This window comes from Pieris rapae, chromosome 8 (genome assembly GCF_905147795.1).
Source record: "Pieris rapae chromosome 8, ilPieRapa1.1, whole genome shotgun sequence".
Classification (NCBI taxonomy): Eukaryota; Metazoa; Arthropoda; class Insecta; order Lepidoptera; family Pieridae; genus Pieris; species Pieris rapae.
Window position 1 is genome coordinate 1,011,080 of NC_059516.1, and position 18,496 is coordinate 1,029,575.

An 18,496-nucleotide genomic window follows, 5' to 3' on the forward strand; every position below is an offset into this window, starting at 1 on the left:
TTTAATTTTTAAACATTTAATTTGAAATGTATAAAAAACTAGAAACCCTGGCCATAAGTTCTGTCCCACGTAATGTATTGGCTGAGATCGTCTTGAGATACACTGGGACGCACTCTTTTCAGCGCAGCCTTGAAATCTTGCGCATTTACCGGTCGCACCTATAATATATAATTTAACTAAATAATTTACTCCTCATTCGATCGTTTCTTTACGTACTAATAAACTCATAAAGTATTATTATAACTTAGCCAAAATATAAACATATAGTCTATATTAAAGGTACCATATATCATACCATATCTCTATCAATAGTAGTAATTTGTGATAGTGGCACAGCTCGAATAGGTCCCATCGCTGCTTCAGAACACAATGATTTCATGTCAGCACCTGAATAACCGTCCGTCAAATCAGCTACGTCACTCATGTCTTGTGATGTGAGCTCGTGGTTTTCATTTTTGAGCAGGTTGAACACAATTTGCTTGCGAGCCTGAAATATAAGTTAGTTTTGCACAGACATAAGATTAATAACAGACAAGACAAACATTTAACAAATTTATTAGTCTATTCATTAGTATGAAACTAAGTGCATATATTTATCACGAGCTGATTCTTACGACCTCTTGGCCCCGTAGTATTAAGCGAACGCCTAATGATTATAATGTTATTTAATATTTGAGCTTAATCAATCAAATTAAATTAAATCAAGAAATCAAAAAAGAATTGTGCACGACGGTTTTATCATGTTTTACAGATCTGCAACAAATTTAGATGCCGATGAGTTTCCCCTCTAACTTGTCAATGTCCATTCGGTGTAGCAATTTTCAATATTCTAGAGTAAAACAGGTAGTACGCCGCCCCCCAACTAGCAATCTACCTCTGCGCCCTCAGCTTACACTTTAAAAGAGCGAAATTGCTAAAAATGTATTTCTCTCTTCCCCCTATTAACCCATACCTATCATTCCCACTACCGGTTGTTAAGATGACATTTTGCATAAAAAACCGATTTGTTATTAATCGATTGTTTTCATCATCGGATCTATTGAATGCTTCGCATTGTAAACATCGATGTATCCCTATTAGTTTGAGGTCCGTGTTATAAAAGACCAGACGTAATGTCGAGAGGTAGCAGATGAAAAGTCTATGATTAATTTTCAATTATAAAAAGAATCGATTTTTTCCATAATCGATTATTTTTTCACATCTCTACTGTTTGGAGGCTGCGAACTGGATGGTTTTTGTATAATTTTGTGCTCAAAAATCAGACCAATATTTTCCGTGCGATCACCGAAATTTTTGGATTGTAAAAACAATTGTAGAAGCAAAGGCGGCAAAAATTTTTCAAACTTTGAACAGACGATAGCCAAAAATTTTCATTTAAGTATGTGTTTCGTAATTTAATTCACGTGAAAAATGCACATTATGAAATGTTATGTAATTCTACTGACATTAAAAAAATTATGGAACATAAGATAGACAGGTTATCACTTATTCCACGTCATTAAATTTGAACCTGAAAATATCAGAAATCATAAGTATAGTATTTTCTTACTTGTGCATCGGGTAAAGGGATATACAGTCTTTTGACTAGCCTTCGTCTCGCCGCTTCGTCTAACTCCTGTGGACGATTAGTGGCGCCTACGATAAGTAATCGGTCTTCTTCTCCTAGTAAAAAAAATTCAACATAATACATGTTTATGCCTTATATAACTGTCTTCTTATCTTGTCGAATCTTTCCGCATGTTTATCATATAATTAACCAAAATGTTATTGTAAATTAACGAGAGAAAATTAAAAAATAATCTTCGCTGGTTAAAGCGTTCAATAAAATGTTTGAAAATTGGTTTCGTAATCGAACATTTGAAAACAACATATCAAACTATTAGAACTTAATTAAAATTAACAGAATAGTATTAGATATGATATTATTAAGGATTTTAGATTCATAGAAGGTTATTTAAACATTGCGTAATTAATGTAATATTTATATTAGAGACGGTTCAAGTATTTAAAGACTTTGGTGGAGTGGGGGAAGGAGGGCGTTACCTCTTGTAAACGTTACGGTGCCGGACGGGATTGAATTACGCGTTATTGTAAATTAATTTCAAATAAATAAATAAATTTTCGTCTTTCCGGTACTTTTCACCACATAATGATAAATTTTAGGTATAGACAATGGACAGTCACGAAACGTTTTAGTGTTGGGTACAGAAAAACAGTGGGTGTGGGGGTCAAGATCTCCAAAAATTGCGTGACGTTATTCATGAACGCTTCCTAATATCTAGTTAATAATTAAAATAAATTAGAAATATCTAGTACCTGTAGCAGCACCATCGAACTGAACAAGAAATTCAGTTTTAATTCTTCGCGTTGCTTCATGTTCAGTGTCATTTCTCTGAGTTAACAAAGAATCTATTTCATCTATGAATATCACCTAAAAATTTTATAAATTACAATAAAACACATTTGTTGAGTTTGATGCCGGAAAACAAGCGATGATATTACAGATAGAATTTTTTATTCTAAGGATCAAGTAGCACGCTACAAATGCAGAAGACGGATAAAAATTCTAGGTTTGCGTTAAGATAGTTCTTGTTTGCGTTAAGAACTATCTTAACGCAAACCTAGAATTTTGACCACTGTACTCCACAATTCTAGTCAGTAAAACTTGCTGCTACCCTCATCTTTTAAAACTCTTCTACATAGCAATTTCTTAACGATATCATATCCTGCTCAATCTTGCCTTTTGCAATTGTTGTATTTATTATTTCTTTGTATTGCATGGGATTAGGTTCTTAGTATTTTTTTAAGTTGTATTATGGGATTAGGTTTTTAGTATTTTTTTAAGTTGTATTACTTTACATTAAGGTGTGTTTTTCTAACATTTGGTTGCGCACCCCATATTTCTTTTTTTTTAAGTTTTTTTCTTTACCAGGTTTGCCTGGAAGATATCGCTTGTTAGCGATAAGGTTAAACCTTTATATTTTTATTGTTTGTTTTTCTTAAAAATCTGACGAAGTGTAAATAAATAAAAATCCTCCTAGAAAAGTTAATTTTGTATCGCATTGTTAGTTTTGGTGTACTTACAGCGGGTTGATGACATCGTGCGACTGCGAATAGCGCTCTAACCATCTTCTCTCCGTCCCCAATCCATTTTGACGTCAACGACGATGCCGATATGCTAAAGAATGTCGCGTTACATTGAGCTGCTACGCATTTACCTTGAAAATATAAAACTTAATAATCATCTTACAACTAAGCGTTGATTTTAATGATGCGTTCGATGTGCTCAGCTTAAGCATGCATGCATGCATGTCGTTCAGGATGCATGCATGCATCAATGCATAAATGGTCCGTCGTATGTCTTATGAGGCATGCGACACGAACAATTCGCGACGCACACCTCGCGATATCTGTACGCGCCCTTACATAAATTATTTTGCCGCAAGCGATCACGTCCAGGCAACTCTAGAGAGAAAATAATTATGGGGAAAGCGTAAATTTGCAAAAATAAATTTGTGACTTTAAGGTTTATTGACAATATTCAGATAATTCACACCTATTTTAGAAAAATATATATGTAGGTATATATTAATGTGAAACTTTAATTACATCGTCTCAAACTTTTTGGTCTGTGTGGCGCATGTCGCGTGACGGTCGGCCGCGGAGTAGGGATAAAGTGAAAGGCGCACGTCATAGCAGCCAAGGCCAATATAGCGGCGCACTTAGTTCGCAGCAGCTGACCGTGTAGTGTATAGACTATTATTATTATATATTATTCATTTGTGCTAGAGCTCCACACTTGCCTATACAGGTCCAATAAAAATAAATGCAAAGAAACCCTAATTTAACTCACCAATTAAGGTCTTTCCAGTCCCAGGTGGACCAAAAAGCAGTATTCCTTTAGGTGGTCTCCGTAGGCCAGTGAATATATCAGGTCTTAACATTGGCCACACTACTGCCTCTTGTATGACAGATTTTGCCATTTGTAAGCCTGCTATGTCATCCCATCCTAAAGAGCAAATAATGACAATAAAATATATACTCAATATGTATCTCACAGTGTTGTCCTAATTTACATATCAAATTCTACTTCCTATTGGTATTGTATTTTATATGGGTTAAAATGATACAGGTATACCAGGTTTTACTAGCCTATGAACTAAAAATTCCTTTACATGCATTGTATGTATGTTACCACTAATCAATAGCAGTAATATTTTAAATTAAAATTTTGGTCACTTTAGTTTAAAATAGTATTGTTCCATTGTTTAGATTGCCAAAGATAATAAATAAAATAAGCCAAACTTAGTATGTTACCAAATCTGTGAACGTAAGTGAGATTGTAAAACAAAAGATAAAACAGATTTCAGTTTAGCATTTTTTAAGTGTATTTCATAACCCACAATAAAAGTTTACCTATAGGTGTTCCTTTATCAATAATTTCGCTCTCAATCATCTCAATCATTTTGGGATCAATATGTTTTAGTCTCTCATCCGTCACTTCTGGTTCTTTAACTTGATCTTGTTTTTCCCTAATAAGAAGAAGTTAATGTATTATAATAATATATATGAAATATTGTAACATACAGTAAATTATAAAATATAACATAACTTTGCTAAAATTTTCAAATAAAATAATATATAACAGCTCTATAAATTAATTTCATCATATTAGTTCCAGAATTTAAAAAAAATCCTTACTGAGCTCCTAGCATTGGAGAGATGAACTTTGCCTGGGCTTTTCTTGAAGCTCCCAATGATCGTTTAGCTGCTGGATTGGAAGCTAAGAATGTTTCTTTGGCTGTTTTAAATAAAATCTTAGCCACTTGTTGTTTGTGAGCCTTTTCACTCTCATCTATTACTGTAAAATCTAGGTTTTCTTCCCGACCATTACCCATCTCAGCAATACTTGGAGCCTCTCTTTTACTTTGTTTAAAACTATTAAATTTAGGTTTGAATTTAACATCACATTTTGCTTCCTGTTCTTGATTTGAACTGTTAGTAAGCAAATCTTGCAAATTGGCTTTTGATTTCTCACTACTTTTATGAAAATGTTTTAAGTCAGTATTTTTTTTATTACATTTCTTACAACTTACAGTTTTTTCAAAAAGTGAGACTGGGTCAGGAAATGTGCTGCAAATAATCCATGAACTTCATTAAAATACAAATGTTTGGAAATAGAAAGTACTACACACAATACCAATCACAAGCCTTAGCCACAATACCTTAGTGAACTTCTCCATGTGGAGCTTTTATAATCGTGACTTTTGAATAAACTATTGGCGGTCTCTAGAATAGAATCAGCATGTTTGTTCAGTTGATCTATATTATCATCCATCACCTCATTGAGAACAGCAATTGAGATAAAGTTTGAAGAGCTGAAAGTTAATAGTACTATGACTATGAATTACTTCTATTTTGGAGCAGATAATTAAATTAAAACATTTTAAAGTCACCTTTTTAAAGACGATTTGTATTGCTGCAATAAAGAACTATTCAAAAGAGTCAAACAGTTCTCCTTTTCATCTTCTGAATTTAGTTTATCCTGCATTTTAAGAGTAACTATCTAATCGTTATTGAAAACGTTATATTTAACAAATAGTTATATAAAGATTGAAATTCAAATTTAATAAATTAAAGTTTTAAGATTTAAAACTTTAATTCAACTGGCGCCAAACGGCCAATCGCTTTTCAGTTTATTCCAGGCAAAGTCATTAGTCAGCTCTCCTAATTTCCTACAAATGAAACTTTTTAAATACAGATTCTACAGGTTGAAGTTTCTGTGCATTTTATTATTATGTGTTATATTTTTTTTTTTTCAATTTATAATATGTGTTATATTAAGTGGGGGTGACATCATCAGTCATACTGCTGACATTGATGTCGAGTTCGGACGATGAGTTGTCAAATTCAATCAAATTGTTGGCAGAAAATCGGAGTACTTAAAAAAAACCATCTGTTTTCGTAAAATCTATTTTGATATATGAAAAGCGGGTTATTTTGTTGCTTGTTTGTGTGTGAAATATTGTGTTTTTGCAGAAATTGCATAACCGTGAGTATTAGTTATTTTTTTTTGAAAGTTACATTTACAATTATTTAAAGATACTTCCGAAAGTGTATTCTGATATTTATTAAACTCTATTATTAAAATCAAAGAGTTATATTAAATATTGTGTAATTAATCTTTGTCTTCACGAATGCTTTCATGTATTTATTGTCTCAGACAGCTTCTACTATATGCCCAGTGAGGAAATAATGTCGTAATATCCCGTCGAAAGATACAATTTGAATCAATATGGACAAAGTAGAAGAACCAGAAACTGTGGCCAGCCCTCTGCCTGAGCCAGAGATGCCAATGGAATCTGAGACTGATTATTCTAGTATTAGGGGGAAAGTAAGTAAATCTCTTTGTTTACATAACAGTATCTTTTTGTAATCATATTGCTAGGTATGGTTCCTTTCCATTATCTTACTTTATCTTTATTTGTTTTTAATCTAAAAATATATAAATAAGATTTCTTATCTGTCTATTTCATTGACAACCATAAATTATACCTAATATTTTCAAAATATATTATTGACTTATAAGTAAAATAACACTAGAACTTACATGTTTATATTTAATAAGAAAAAATAGTTACATATTAAATCAGCCAATTTTGTATATTCAAAAGCTTCATTTCATTCTATAATGATGTAGGTATTACCTCAATTATGCAAAAACTTACATCACATTCAGAATAAAATTGTTCACAACAATATTTTTTTATTTACTTTGATGAAAATTGTAAACATCTTCTAATTACAATAATAACCACATATTGATTATTATTAATATTTTAATAAAATCTAGTATAATTGATTGTATTATCCTCTTAATGTTATACAGAGAATATAAGTATAGTGTTCATTTTTAATTCATATCAAATGGCATTATATATTTATGTGAAAAATAAATAGGTTGCATAGACTTAATGCAGTCTATGTAAGTCATTTTCAATTCAATTCATTTAATTGAATTGAAAATGACTTCTATGGACTAGGATGTCTAGTCATTTTCTACATTATTTATCAATCATTTTAGATGATTCTGGTCAGTCCAAGTACAGAAGAATATGAACTATTGAAGAAACAACTTACTGAAAGACTAGAGTCAGGAAATGGTGAAATTATTTATGATATAGGACATGGAGAAGGTAAACTTTTACTAACTAACTAAAAGGTTTTCAAATATAGAAATAAGTTTTGAATGATACCGAGGTAACACTGATAATGTTTAGAAAATGAGTAACGCTAATGTAAAAAATTGCCAATACTTTTATTGTTTTTTAAAGTGATCTCCATTCCTCTCTACATATCGTCACATTTGATGGAACCACTGAGAAAGCAGTAGGCCCATTCTTCCTTAGGGGTCTCTTTTATGGCATTATATGCTTTCACCGCATCTTCAGGGCTTGTAAATAACTCAAAATTTATGCGCGCTGGGCGCTGCTGTCGAATTTTTCCGAGACAACAGGCAAACAGCGATTGACATACTAGTCTGCAGTAAAATGACCTTTTCGTCCAAATAATAAGTCAATCATCTTTTATTATATTATATTATTATCCATCATATCATTTACTTCAGTCCCTCACGCGTATCATTATTGAGATTTCTACGTCCACGCTTTAACTCGTTAAATCAATTGCTAATAGTTGCACGAGATGGGGATTCAATAAGAACTGCTAATCGCAGCCTATCATAGTTTTGTTGTTGAGTAAGCCTACAACAGTCATAATAAATAAGTGAATTTTCTCGTGATAGTTTAATTTTCACGTGTAACAAGAGTTTTCGATTTGCCACCATTCACAAAAACAAATGATTGCAAATTGCAATATACTAAGTACATTAGGTTACTAAAATGTTCTAAAATTGAAATTCAAAAAGAGTTTTTATTAGCAATGTTCCTAACTGGCCAGTTCTAAACATTTTCATTGTTACCCACATATGAAACCTATGAATCCCTAATCTGGTGAAGCAAATTTAGGTGTAATAATCTAATAAAGTAATGAAATCAAATTGCAGATGGTAAAGGTCTTACAGAAGATGAATACAATGCATCAGTTGCAACTCTACAGTCTCTTGTAAGTGAGAGGATTTCTTGTGTAGAACTACGAAAGTGGGACTGTGGCACCGGCATTGTTGGGCAGTATCTTCTCAGAACTGAATTGGATCATAATGACTTTATGGAGATAAGGTAACATTGAACTGTGAATGTTATCTTCTCATAATAAAACCTGGGTTTACTTTAAGTATTTATATAAAAACTTATATATTACTATGCATTGCTGCATATGTAAAGAAAATAATTTCTAACTTTCTCACTCTATATACCTGACTTTAGATAGAGTTTACTTATAGTAGTTTATCAGTAAGTATTAATTTTTATTCTTTATTGTGTTATTGTTTAATGTAAGATACATTAATATCTATTTCTAACCAGGGTTGCAGTAGTTGGGAATGTAGATGCGGGCAAGTCTACATTACTAGGTGTCCTGACGCATGGGGAACTAGACAATGGAAGAGGACATGCAAGGCAACGGCTCTTCAGACATAAGCATGAAGCTGAAACTGGCAGGACCAGTTCTGTGGGGAATGATATTCTTGGCTTTGACAGTATGGGTGAGTATCTCGACCCTGGTTATACCTAGCATTTCATAGTCTAAATTAGAGATTTTATGAAAATTAAAATGACTTTTGAGTTTACGTAAAAAAAGAGTTTTAATATAAAGTATTATTTTAAAATATTTCTACTCTTTGAATATTGATTGACTCTTTTTATAATATGTGAGAGTTTAATATACAAATTTACTTTTTATATTTATTAGTATAATTAAAAAAAAGGTTAGTTATAAATCATAAAGTTTTTTGTAACTTTAATATTGTTACAATCAAAATTTTTGTATTAGAAAAACGTCTTTTTTTTACTTTACTACTTGACCAGGGAATGTTGTCAACAAACCTGACCATGGTACTCTTGACTGGGTGAAGATCTGTGAGAAATCATCTAAAGTGATCACATTCATTGACTTGGCCGGACATGAGAGATATCTGAAGACAACTGTATTCGGTATGACCGGACATGCACCAGATTTTGGCATGTTGATGGTAAGAATTTGTTTTTATGCATCTTTATATTGAATTTTCTATACTTACTAGACAGTTATATTTATTAATATTTTTATATATCAATAATATGTATAATAAATAAGGCCTAAATGTCTGCAGATCGGGGCAAACGCAGGTATTGTGGGAATGACAAAGGAGCATTTGGGACTTGCCCTTGCTCTGTCCGTACCAGTATTTGTTGTCGTCACCAAGATTGATATGTGTCCGCCGAATGTACTACAGGTATACATTTAATTATCTAATACATGACAGTACAAAATCCTTAAATTATTTGACACACGATGAAAGTACATAGTATGTAATTGGATATGTAAACGAAGTAATTTCTTTCAGGACAATCTGAAGCTATTAATTAGGATACTGAAGTCTTCGGGCTGCCGCAAAGTACCAGTTATGGTTAAGACGAAAGATGACGTCATCGTTAGTGCAACTAATTTTGTGTCCCAACGGTAAACTCAATTTATTGGTCCTTCGAGCCAGAATAAATTCATAATGTAGATTATTTTTTAAATATTTATGTTGCGGAATTTCAACCTTTATCAATTAATTGATAAAAGTTGAAATTGTTACTGCAATTATTAAATTATATTTTTTTAAATTTCATAAAGATTTACTGCCTACAATTTACAATACAATACATATACCCGTATACACGCGTTATGTACAAATGATTCACGTTTAACTTTTCTCGCTAAAGGAATTTCAACAAAACATTTATATATTAATTATTAGTAGTAGATATTAATAAATTCTTAGTATTATTTGTTGCTTTTTTTTAAATTTGCAGTTTTTAATTTTATTCTTTTATTTTTCTTTTAAATGTCACTTTGTCTTTTAATGCTTGTTTTCTGTTTTTTATTTAATCTGTGTAATCTGTTTTGGCTTTGTGTATTGTATTTGCGTTTTGTATAATAATATGTGTTAAATAGCTGTTGGATTACTTATCTATATATATAAAAATCAATTGCTGTTCGTTAGTCTCGCTAAAACTCGAGAACGGCTGAACGGATTTATCTTATCTTGGTCTTGAATTATTCGTGGAGGTCTAGGGAAGGTTTAAAAGGTGAGAAAAATTCGAATAATTGCCGGGAAAATCCTCAAAACAGCATTTTTCTATTTCCCATACAAACGTTTTCTAAATAAAATGGAGAGTCAATTTGTAATTTATTACCGCGGCATAAAGTTCAAATTCGCGTGCGCGTTGGAGGACCTAATATCGCGTTCTGAAACTCAACAAAAGTGAAAGTGAATCGCGAACGCGACAAAATTGCATAGTCTCAAAATACATAGTACATAAATAAACACAATTTTAGCTAACTTCAGTTGTTACTCTGTCCGATTATTTTTTTTATTTTAGCTAACTTAAGTTGTTACTCTGTCCGATTATTTTTTTAATAAGACTATATAGAAATCGAAAGATAAATCAATAATAATAAAGACAAATTAAATTATAAATCTTAAGTTAAATTCTGAACGCAATCTCAATATGTATTTGACATTAGATTTGACAACCAACTGATATGTCATTCCATCCTGTCGCATTTCAGAGCACGGAAAAAATTATATTATCGATATATCTATCTTTGTGGCTACGTGCGCGAGAACTTTCTTTACTTTGGTGATCCTTTGTGATAGTGACATTCCAAGTAATGTGTTCTTTTTTGTGATAGTGACACTTTACTGCTAAATGAGCGGGAAATTTTCTCACTTTGATTAATTACAATTTACGATGCCGAGGAGAAGACGAAACACCAATTTGCAACATCGCCAAAAGTAGCGCAATGGCCAAGATCCTACAGGTATGCAAATTAATTGTTTGGGATGAATGCACAATGGCCCATAAGAGGTCACTGGAGGCACTGGACAGAACGTTGAAAGATCTTCGTGACAACCAAATTATTTTCGGTGGGGCCATGATTCTGTTGTCAGGTGATTTTCGTCAGACTCTTCCAGTTATTCCCCGATCAACTGTTGCTGATGAACTAAATGCATGCCTAAAATCATCAAATTTGTGGCAGTACGTAAAGACACCCCACTTAACAACTAACATGCGAGTATTTTTGCAACAAGATGAAACTGCTAATGTGTTTGCGAAGCAGTTGTTAGACATTGGAAATAATAAAGTTGCAGTGGACACCTCGACCGGATTCATCACATTACCTACAGATTTCTGTCACATCACAGACTCAAAAGTGGAGCTTATTCAGCGAGTTTTCCCAGATATAGCGCAAAAGTTCAATAACCATAATTGGCTGGGTGAACGAGCAATATTAGCAGCGAAAAATAATGATGTAGAGGATCTTAATGCGACCATTCAGAATTTTCTTCCAGGACAGTTGGTTTCCTTCAAATCAGTCGACACCGTAATGAACCAGGATGACGTAATCAACTATCCCACTGAGTTTTTAAATTCACTGGAATTGCCTGGATTACCACCTCACAATTTGCAGTTAAAAGTAGGATCAGTCATCATGCTGCGTAACATTAATCAACCTCGACTATGCAATGGAACAAGACTGGCTGTGAAAAGACTGATGAATAACGTCATTGAGGCGACAATCATAAAAGGAAAATACAAAGGAGAGGATGTCTTGATCCCGCGGATACCGATGATTCCAACGGACTTACCATTCGATTTTAAACGCTTACAATTTCCAGTACGTCTGGCCTTTGCGATGACCATAAATAAATTGCAAGGACAGTCTTTAGAAGTTTGTGGAATCAACTTGGAGTTTCCCTGTTTCGCGCATGGACAATTATACGTCGCGTGTTCGCGCGTCGGAAAACCGTCTTCTTTGTTTATTTACGCACCACAAAACGAAACAAAAAATATAGTTTATGAGAAAGCTTTAAATTAATTAACAGACTGTATTTTCACAGTGTGTGTCTGTGAATATCAAATTTAAACCTTATAAATAGCCAGTATTTCAGGAAAACTCTGATTTCTAAGTAAGCAACATGATGTATCGAAAATAATAATAAAACTTCATGCTTTATTCAATAAATGCTTTTTCATTAATAATTATTTTGTTTGTTTTAAAATCATTTTATACAAAAGATTAGGTCTTTTATTTATCGATGAGGCAGTACGAAGTCTGCCGGGTCAGCTAGTTATGAAATAAATAAATAATTAAATAAATAAAATAGTTATTATCGAAATAAGTGCGTACAGGTCATGATACATTTCACAGTACAGAAATATAACCTGTTAAATAACCGCGTTGTATGGCGTGGCGTGTGTAGACTGAAATCGCGTAATTTGAAAAAACTTTCTTTTCTGGAAAGAAGAAACTGTTTATTGTTGATTGTCTTCAATTTTGTAATATTTAACAATTTTGCAGTCTATGTCCAATATTCCAAGTGTCTAACGTGACGGGTGAAAACTTGGAGCTACTGACGATGTTCCTTAATCTGCTGAAGACCAGGATGCCTTCGCAAGATGACAAACCGGCTGAGTTCCAGATTGACGATACATACTCTGTTCCGGTACTCGAAAAATCTCATACTATTATAGTTTTTAGATCATCATTTTTATTTTTTCAAATATCAATAATATATTTTATTTATGTATGCAACTTTTGTACACTTCAAAAATATATTAAATACTGGCAATACTTACTCTTTATCACTGTTTTTAATTGTTAACTATTTAAATTAAAAAATATATATATAAGCGAAGATAGTCCATTCGTCGTCCAGGGCCGCAAATACACTATTATTTTGGTCTAGAGGCCTGCGACTCTCCGAGGTCGTAGGTTCAATACCTGTGCACACAGATTTTTTCTAATACTATTATTTACAGGGTGTAGGAACAGTTGTATCAGGAACAACTCTGGCGGGCGTTATTCGTTTGAACGACACGTTACTTCTGGGCCCTGACCCGCTCGGCCGTTTCGTGCCAATCACTGTTAAAAGTATTCATCGCAAACGAATGAGTGTGCACGAAGTGCGAGGGGGACAGACTGCTAGCTTTGCACTTAAAAAGGTATTATTTTTATCGTAATATTACCGGGTTGTTATTAATTGATTTATTTCGTAATTGTACAACTAAATTGTATATAACAACTAGCTGCCCCCGCAAACTTCGTTTCTCCTAAATGCCTAGCCTAAGATTTTAGTATATACCAAAATTTTCCTATGCTATTCCAGAATGAAAACTTTTTCTGTGACTTTTTCTATCTATATAAACCTCAGAGTTCAGGTTAAGAGTTATTAACTAACAAATTAAAAATAGTTGTTGATCATAGAGTGTAAATGAAAATGGTTGTATGCTGTATCAACAAAAAAAAAATCTCTAAAAAATAAAAATAAATTTTGGGAACACCCTTGTCACTCAGGGGTTTTAAAGATAGATAGAAGCCGATTCTCAGACTTATATGATAATTTTAAAGAGAGTTTATTTATTTTGTTAACCATTGATTTTTATCCAAATTAAGTATAACTTGATTTATTTGTACATCTCTTTCAGATAAAACGATCTGCGATTCGCAAAGGTATGGTGATGGTATCACCAGCGCTAAACCCTCAGGCTTGCTGGCAGTTCGAAGGAGAGATTCTTGTTCTGCATCATCCCACCACCATATCATCCAGATACCAAGCCATGGGTATGTTTTTGTATTATAATTTGGATTGGACATAAAATGTTCCATATTTCATTGAATTAAATTTACGACATATTTTACAAATTATTTTCTCTAAAATGTATGAAAATTAAGGTAAACATATATTATATAAAAAAAATATCAATTTATAGAAAAAAAAACAGATAAGTATTTAGCTTAGCTCATAAAAAAATAAAAATAAAAGTATACTATGGAGTGTTCTGAAGAGTTATTTAGCCTGAGTCCTCCTAACTCTCATCACCGTACGAGCCGTTTGAACTCAAAATTTCATCCTTGATGGCTTTACAATACATTATCTTTTACGGACTAGCGAGCTGTAAAATCGACTCCCGTTGGGGTTTGGGAGATACGATCCCCAACTATTTAAAAAGCATAGTCCTCACTCAAAAGCCGGCAAAACAAATAATGGGCGTCCATGGGTCTTGCGATCAATGCCCCCTGTATGCCGTAAACAAAATATGTTTCTATTTTCAAATTAAAAATTTAATTTTTATTACGCTAAAGTGAAATAAGAAAATATCTTATACAGTACACTGCGGCAGTATTCGTCAGACGGCGTCGATTCTGTCCATGTCTCGCGATTGCCTTCGTACGGGAGATAAGGCACGTGTTAGCTTCAGATTCATCAAGCACCCAGAGTATTTGCGACGGGGACAGAGAATGGTATGTTTTTTTTTTGCTTTGATAATTATGTCTAGGTATTTCCGAAGCAATTTTTAAAAGGACTACAACGCACTCGCGAGCCCTCTACCATTGAGTGTCCATAGATAGCATAGGGCGGTATTATTTAACTTCAGATGAGCCTCCGGGCTACTATATAAAAAAAAATACTTAAAAAAATATAATATAAATTCATGTGACGAAGGAACGTAATTTTATTACTGTTGTTCTACTTGAGTTACTATAAAAATATTATAAATTGGATTAGATGAACTTTTTATTGATTATTATTTTAATGAAGAATTTCAAAAGATTCTATTATTTTTGGCTTAAAAATTTGTTTCCGTAGGTATTCCGTGAAGGGCGTACCAAAGCTGTGGGCAATGTTTTACGTCCTGAACCCCATGCTCAGGCGACTGCCAGACATCATAGACATGAGCATAGGCATCTCAACACGGTAAGTTCTTTAGTATAGAACACCAACCATAGATGAAATTTTGTTTTTGTTGATCACAGAAGCACACATGTTGTATAATCTATTTTTTAAGTGACATAGTAATGTGGAAACATTGGGTTGTTTATTTGTGTATCTATAGGTTTTTTTTTATTTATAGTTAGATATTTGTAAAGTTGTTTATGTTATATTATGCAATTTTAGGTACAAGAATCAGATGAATCTGGTGCAAATTCTCCTTTACAACTGACAGGTGACAAGAGGCGACGTGGGCGCAAAAGGCATGACAAACATGGACCACAGACGCCATCGGCATCTGCCGTTGTTGCTAATTAATACAAAAATTTGAAACCTAATCTCAAGCCACTCTGGAACAAACCTGAAAACTGAAATGTAACTGTTTCTTAATATTTTCAATGTCGAATACATTTTAAATTGGCTAGTTACTACATAGGTTCTACTATCTACTTAAAATCAGAGATATTGCATTGATATATTAATGTTTGAACTATATTAAGTTGAAATATTTTCTCCAAATTAGTTATGAAAATGGCAATATAAATGAAAGAAACATTTTATATTATTCTATTAAATACTTAATGCAATAGCTGTCCTTTTAACGGCCAGATAATGTTAAAAGAAAACTCATTAAACTCAATAATTAAATTTATCCATTAAAATTGTACATTGGTGTACTAGGTTAGTTTAATCTTTAAACATTATTTTATTTAAATAATTACGCCCAAATTTCTGTACAATCTTACAGTGTACAGAAAATTATACAAATGTCAGGTCTGTAAGCTAAGCATAACTTAATACTTATATTTTTATTCAAATTTATCTGACATATTCATTACATAACTAAGCACAAGTATACATTTTTCTCTAGTACCACTATTTTATAAATATCTATCACATATTTTCATATTAGAATTTAGATTACTCTTTTTATGAATAATCAAAATGTTTGTAACAGTTGTAATTTCGAATTGAATGATATATTCAATGTTACTAGGTTCAAGAATACAATAAAGTTGGCAACCATTGCCAAACCGCCTAAAACTAAGAAGTACAAGGTACAGCTGTGTACTATTGACTTTATATAGTATGTAGCTAATACATATTATAGGGAACCATCTATTTTATTCATAGATACTTATCAAAATTTTTTATATTCCTCAATCTACAGAGATTTAGACTTTTATGGAAAATTTGAGTTTTCTTGGTGCAATTTATGTTTTAAAATTAGAGTACTATTTTGTGTGGAGATTGGCCTTTTAAAATTATATTTACATTAGGTATTAAAACATTTCGAAATTTTGAGTATGATAGCTGTTTTAGGCTAACAGAAAAGATAATTAAAAAAATTGATTTTTGTATTAACATTTTATTTGAAAAGTTCCATGCCTAGTAAGTTGTGTCAATATTAGTAATGCTAGCTGCAATCCATATCATAGATGTATTCAGTATTTGTTTTGGTACCATTGTATTGTGATTTCTTAGCATAAGTGATGAGGTATTTTTATTGATTTGTTCAGAATTTGAAAATAAAACTAGCTCAAATAAAATGTTTGTTTTATTTTTACTCTAAAAATTGAGCTAAGTTAGAAGCTAAAAGTAAGTCATTTCTTTAATTGCTTTTTAGCATCCTCAATTCCATCTCGTATATTTTGACTAAACTTTCTGAAGAAGGTAATCAACCTGTTAACTCTAGCTGGATCAGCATCAGAAAGCTTCTCTTTACTTCTGAAAAATGCTGAGACTGCTAGTTGTGCAGCTCGTCTCACTGGATAAGATTCAGCAATTTTCTGAACTAGTCTTTCATTATTAGCTAAATATCTAAGTATTGCTCGAAGAGGCATATTGATTCACTTGAATGAGGTTTCAAATGAGCACATATTACGATATTTTTGAAGTAATTCTCTCTTCAGCCGTAGTTGAGTCTGAAGTATTTCAAATTGCTTCAACTGATCCTGTTTATTGAATTCAATACCTGGTAATCGTTTGATCTGGAAATGATTAAATGAAAAGTGATAGGATTATGTATGGTCTAAGGGGATTTTTGTTAGTACTAATTGTAGTCTAAAAACATACAGTTCTTTCATAAAATATAGTATACCTGAGAACGTGCAAAATCCAATTTCTTTTGTAAATCTATTACTTTAAGACTGCAACCCTGCGATTCTTGAACCTTAATCGAATTATCGATAAATTCCCTTTCTACACTGTAAAAATACGCAACAGTCTATCATCGTATAATACAAGCATTCCGAATCTAAAAATAAATATTCAAGAACTGTACCTTCGTATTATTTCGTAAACAATCGGTAAAAAATCTACATCTACTTCTTGGACAGTGATAGGGCTTAAACGCTCTGAATGTTCATTATTTTCCATCGTAAAAAACTTTTTAAAACCCCTATTTTAGACAGATACTTTAATTATTTCTAACAATATAAATACCATATTCAGACTGGACAGTTTTCTAATGATTTCTAATTATTATAGATATATAAGATAGTATTAATATGACTTTTCTTTAAAAAACTTGGAAAAATATTACCATTCTCCAACGACCACAGACAAAATAGTGATAACTGATAAAAAGTAATTAATATGAATTGACTGCTGACATCAATACATAAAAGTGTCAGACCAGACCGTAGACCTCAGTATAGTGACCTCAGTGTAAGTAGTATTCCAAAAATTTCATTACTCACAGATAACTTACAATTTTGCCTAGTTACAATTTATGAAGTCTTTTAATGACTCAAGTCATTACTTCAGTGTTAAGTCTTATTCTGTGCTTATAAAAGCAGTGGTAGAAAAGCGCGGGAAGTGTAAAAATAGGCGGGCGTCTTTTTTTTGGCTTAACTTTTGAAAATTAAATTAAAATAAAAAATACAGGATCAGTTAAGTTATAAGGTGTATATAGTAGTAGTTATTGTTGATTATTTATATTTTTAGTTTGTCTTAATAGCCTGGTAAGTTATTTTATTTTATTATATGTAGATAAGAATTTTTCTCTTGTCGTCCATGATGGAGCCCGAAGACCCTGGAGGGACATCCCTCCAGGTGTCTCATGTAGTTACAATCGATGCGTCTGGAATGGAAACGGAAGGTTCCATTATCGATACAGACTGTTCGGATAGCACGAAGTCTGTTAAAAGAAAAAGAGTATCTGTGAGAAATGAAAAAAAGAGAAAAAGTTCCCAAAATTTCCCTAATGATTTAAAAGACAATATAACTCCTAAAGTCATCGAGTCTGATGTTAAAACAACAGAAATACCCCCAAATGAGGCTGCCCACTCTAACAATATTTCAATTAATCCTCGCGTTGCTAGGTCGCTTTACCAGGCGTCAGACCCTGCGCCTTATGTTGTCCATGTTCAAAAAATCATGGAAACAAATCAAACCGGATCTGTTCACCCCATACAATTTGGATTTTTCCTTAAAAAAAATTATGTAAAAAGCATTGTAGAGGGAAGTATAAAAAAAATAGGGAGGAATATGTTGTCATTGCAATTTGAGACATTTAAAGATGCTAACTTATTTTTAAATCATAAATCTCTCAACACAAATAAATACAAA

The 18,496-nt window shown here is 32.3% G+C and overlaps 2 protein-coding genes and 1 non-coding gene across 4 annotated transcripts; 1 reads left to right on the forward strand and 2 right to left on the reverse strand.

Annotated features, from left to right (window-relative positions):
* LOC111000228 (fidgetin-like protein 1) lies at nucleotides 1–5,741 on the reverse strand. Its single transcript, XM_022269605.2, has 10 exons — nucleotides 5,457–5,741; nucleotides 5,226–5,378; nucleotides 4,702–5,133; nucleotides 4,417–4,532; nucleotides 3,854–4,009; nucleotides 3,085–3,218; nucleotides 2,317–2,431; nucleotides 1,550–1,662; nucleotides 296–487; nucleotides 1–158 (listed from the first exon to the last, which is right to left on the reverse strand). Exons 1-10 carry the CDS (start codon nucleotides 5,549–5,551, stop codon nucleotides 39–41), a joined length of 1,626 nt encoding a protein of 541 aa, XP_022125297.2. The 5' UTR covers nucleotides 5,552–5,741; the 3' UTR covers nucleotides 1–38.
* A 137-nt stretch (nucleotides 5,742–5,878) lies between these two features.
* LOC111000204 (GTP-binding protein 1) lies at nucleotides 5,879–16,473 on the forward strand. 2 transcript variants are annotated; one of them, XM_045629091.1, is made up of 14 exons: nucleotides 5,879–6,052; nucleotides 6,224–6,394; nucleotides 7,085–7,196; nucleotides 8,066–8,237; nucleotides 8,484–8,662; nucleotides 8,985–9,148; nucleotides 9,269–9,391; nucleotides 9,503–9,618; nucleotides 12,511–12,655; nucleotides 12,972–13,154; nucleotides 13,638–13,773; nucleotides 14,321–14,454; nucleotides 14,801–14,908; nucleotides 15,110–16,473. In XM_045629091.1, exons 2-14 carry the CDS (start codon nucleotides 6,296–6,298, stop codon nucleotides 15,239–15,241), a joined length of 1,803 nt encoding a protein of 600 aa, XP_045485047.1. In that variant the 5' UTR covers nucleotides 5,879–6,052; nucleotides 6,224–6,295; the 3' UTR covers nucleotides 15,242–16,473. The 2 variants fall into 2 exon arrangements, with proteins under 2 accessions (XP_045485047.1, XP_045485048.1); XM_045629092.1 differs by having other exon boundaries at nucleotides 6,228–6,394.
* Nucleotides 16,474–16,877: 404 nt separating this feature from the next.
* Nucleotides 16,878–17,578, reverse strand: LOC111002145. The gene is made up of 3 exons (XR_006750365.1): nucleotides 17,469–17,578; nucleotides 17,025–17,130; nucleotides 16,878–16,914 (listed from the first exon to the last, which is right to left on the reverse strand). It is a non-coding gene; the product is annotated as an uncharacterized LOC111002145 (transcript).
* Between the last annotated feature and the right edge of the window lie 918 nt (nucleotides 17,579–18,496).

What these genes read in the sequence shown, in the direction of transcription:
- LOC111000228 (XM_022269605.2), bottom strand. Translation starts at nt 5,551, where the DNA reads ATGCAGGATAAACTAAATTCAGAAGATGAAAAGGAGAACTGTTTGACT. An exon ending in TGATAAAGGAACACCTATAG is followed by an intron (nt 4,010 to 4,416) that starts GTAAACTTTTAT and finishes TTTGCTCTTTAG; the next exon opens with GATGGGATGACATAGCAGGC. An exon ending in GTTCGATGGTGCTGCTACAG is followed by an intron (nt 1,663 to 2,316) that starts GTACTAGATATT and finishes TTTTTTTACTAG; the next exon opens with GAGAAGAAGACCGATTACTT.
- LOC111000204 (XM_045629091.1), top strand. Translation starts at nt 6,296, where the DNA reads ATGGACAAAGTAGAAGAACCAGAAACTGTGGCCAGCCCTCTGCCTGAG. An exon ending in TGATATAGGACATGGAGAAG is followed by an intron (nt 7,197 to 8,065) that starts GTAAACTTTTAC and finishes ATCAAATTGCAG; the next exon opens with ATGGTAAAGGTCTTACAGAA. An exon ending in AGCATAGGCATCTCAACACG is followed by an intron (nt 14,909 to 15,109) that starts GTAAGTTCTTTA and finishes ATGCAATTTTAG; the next exon opens with GTACAAGAATCAGATGAATC.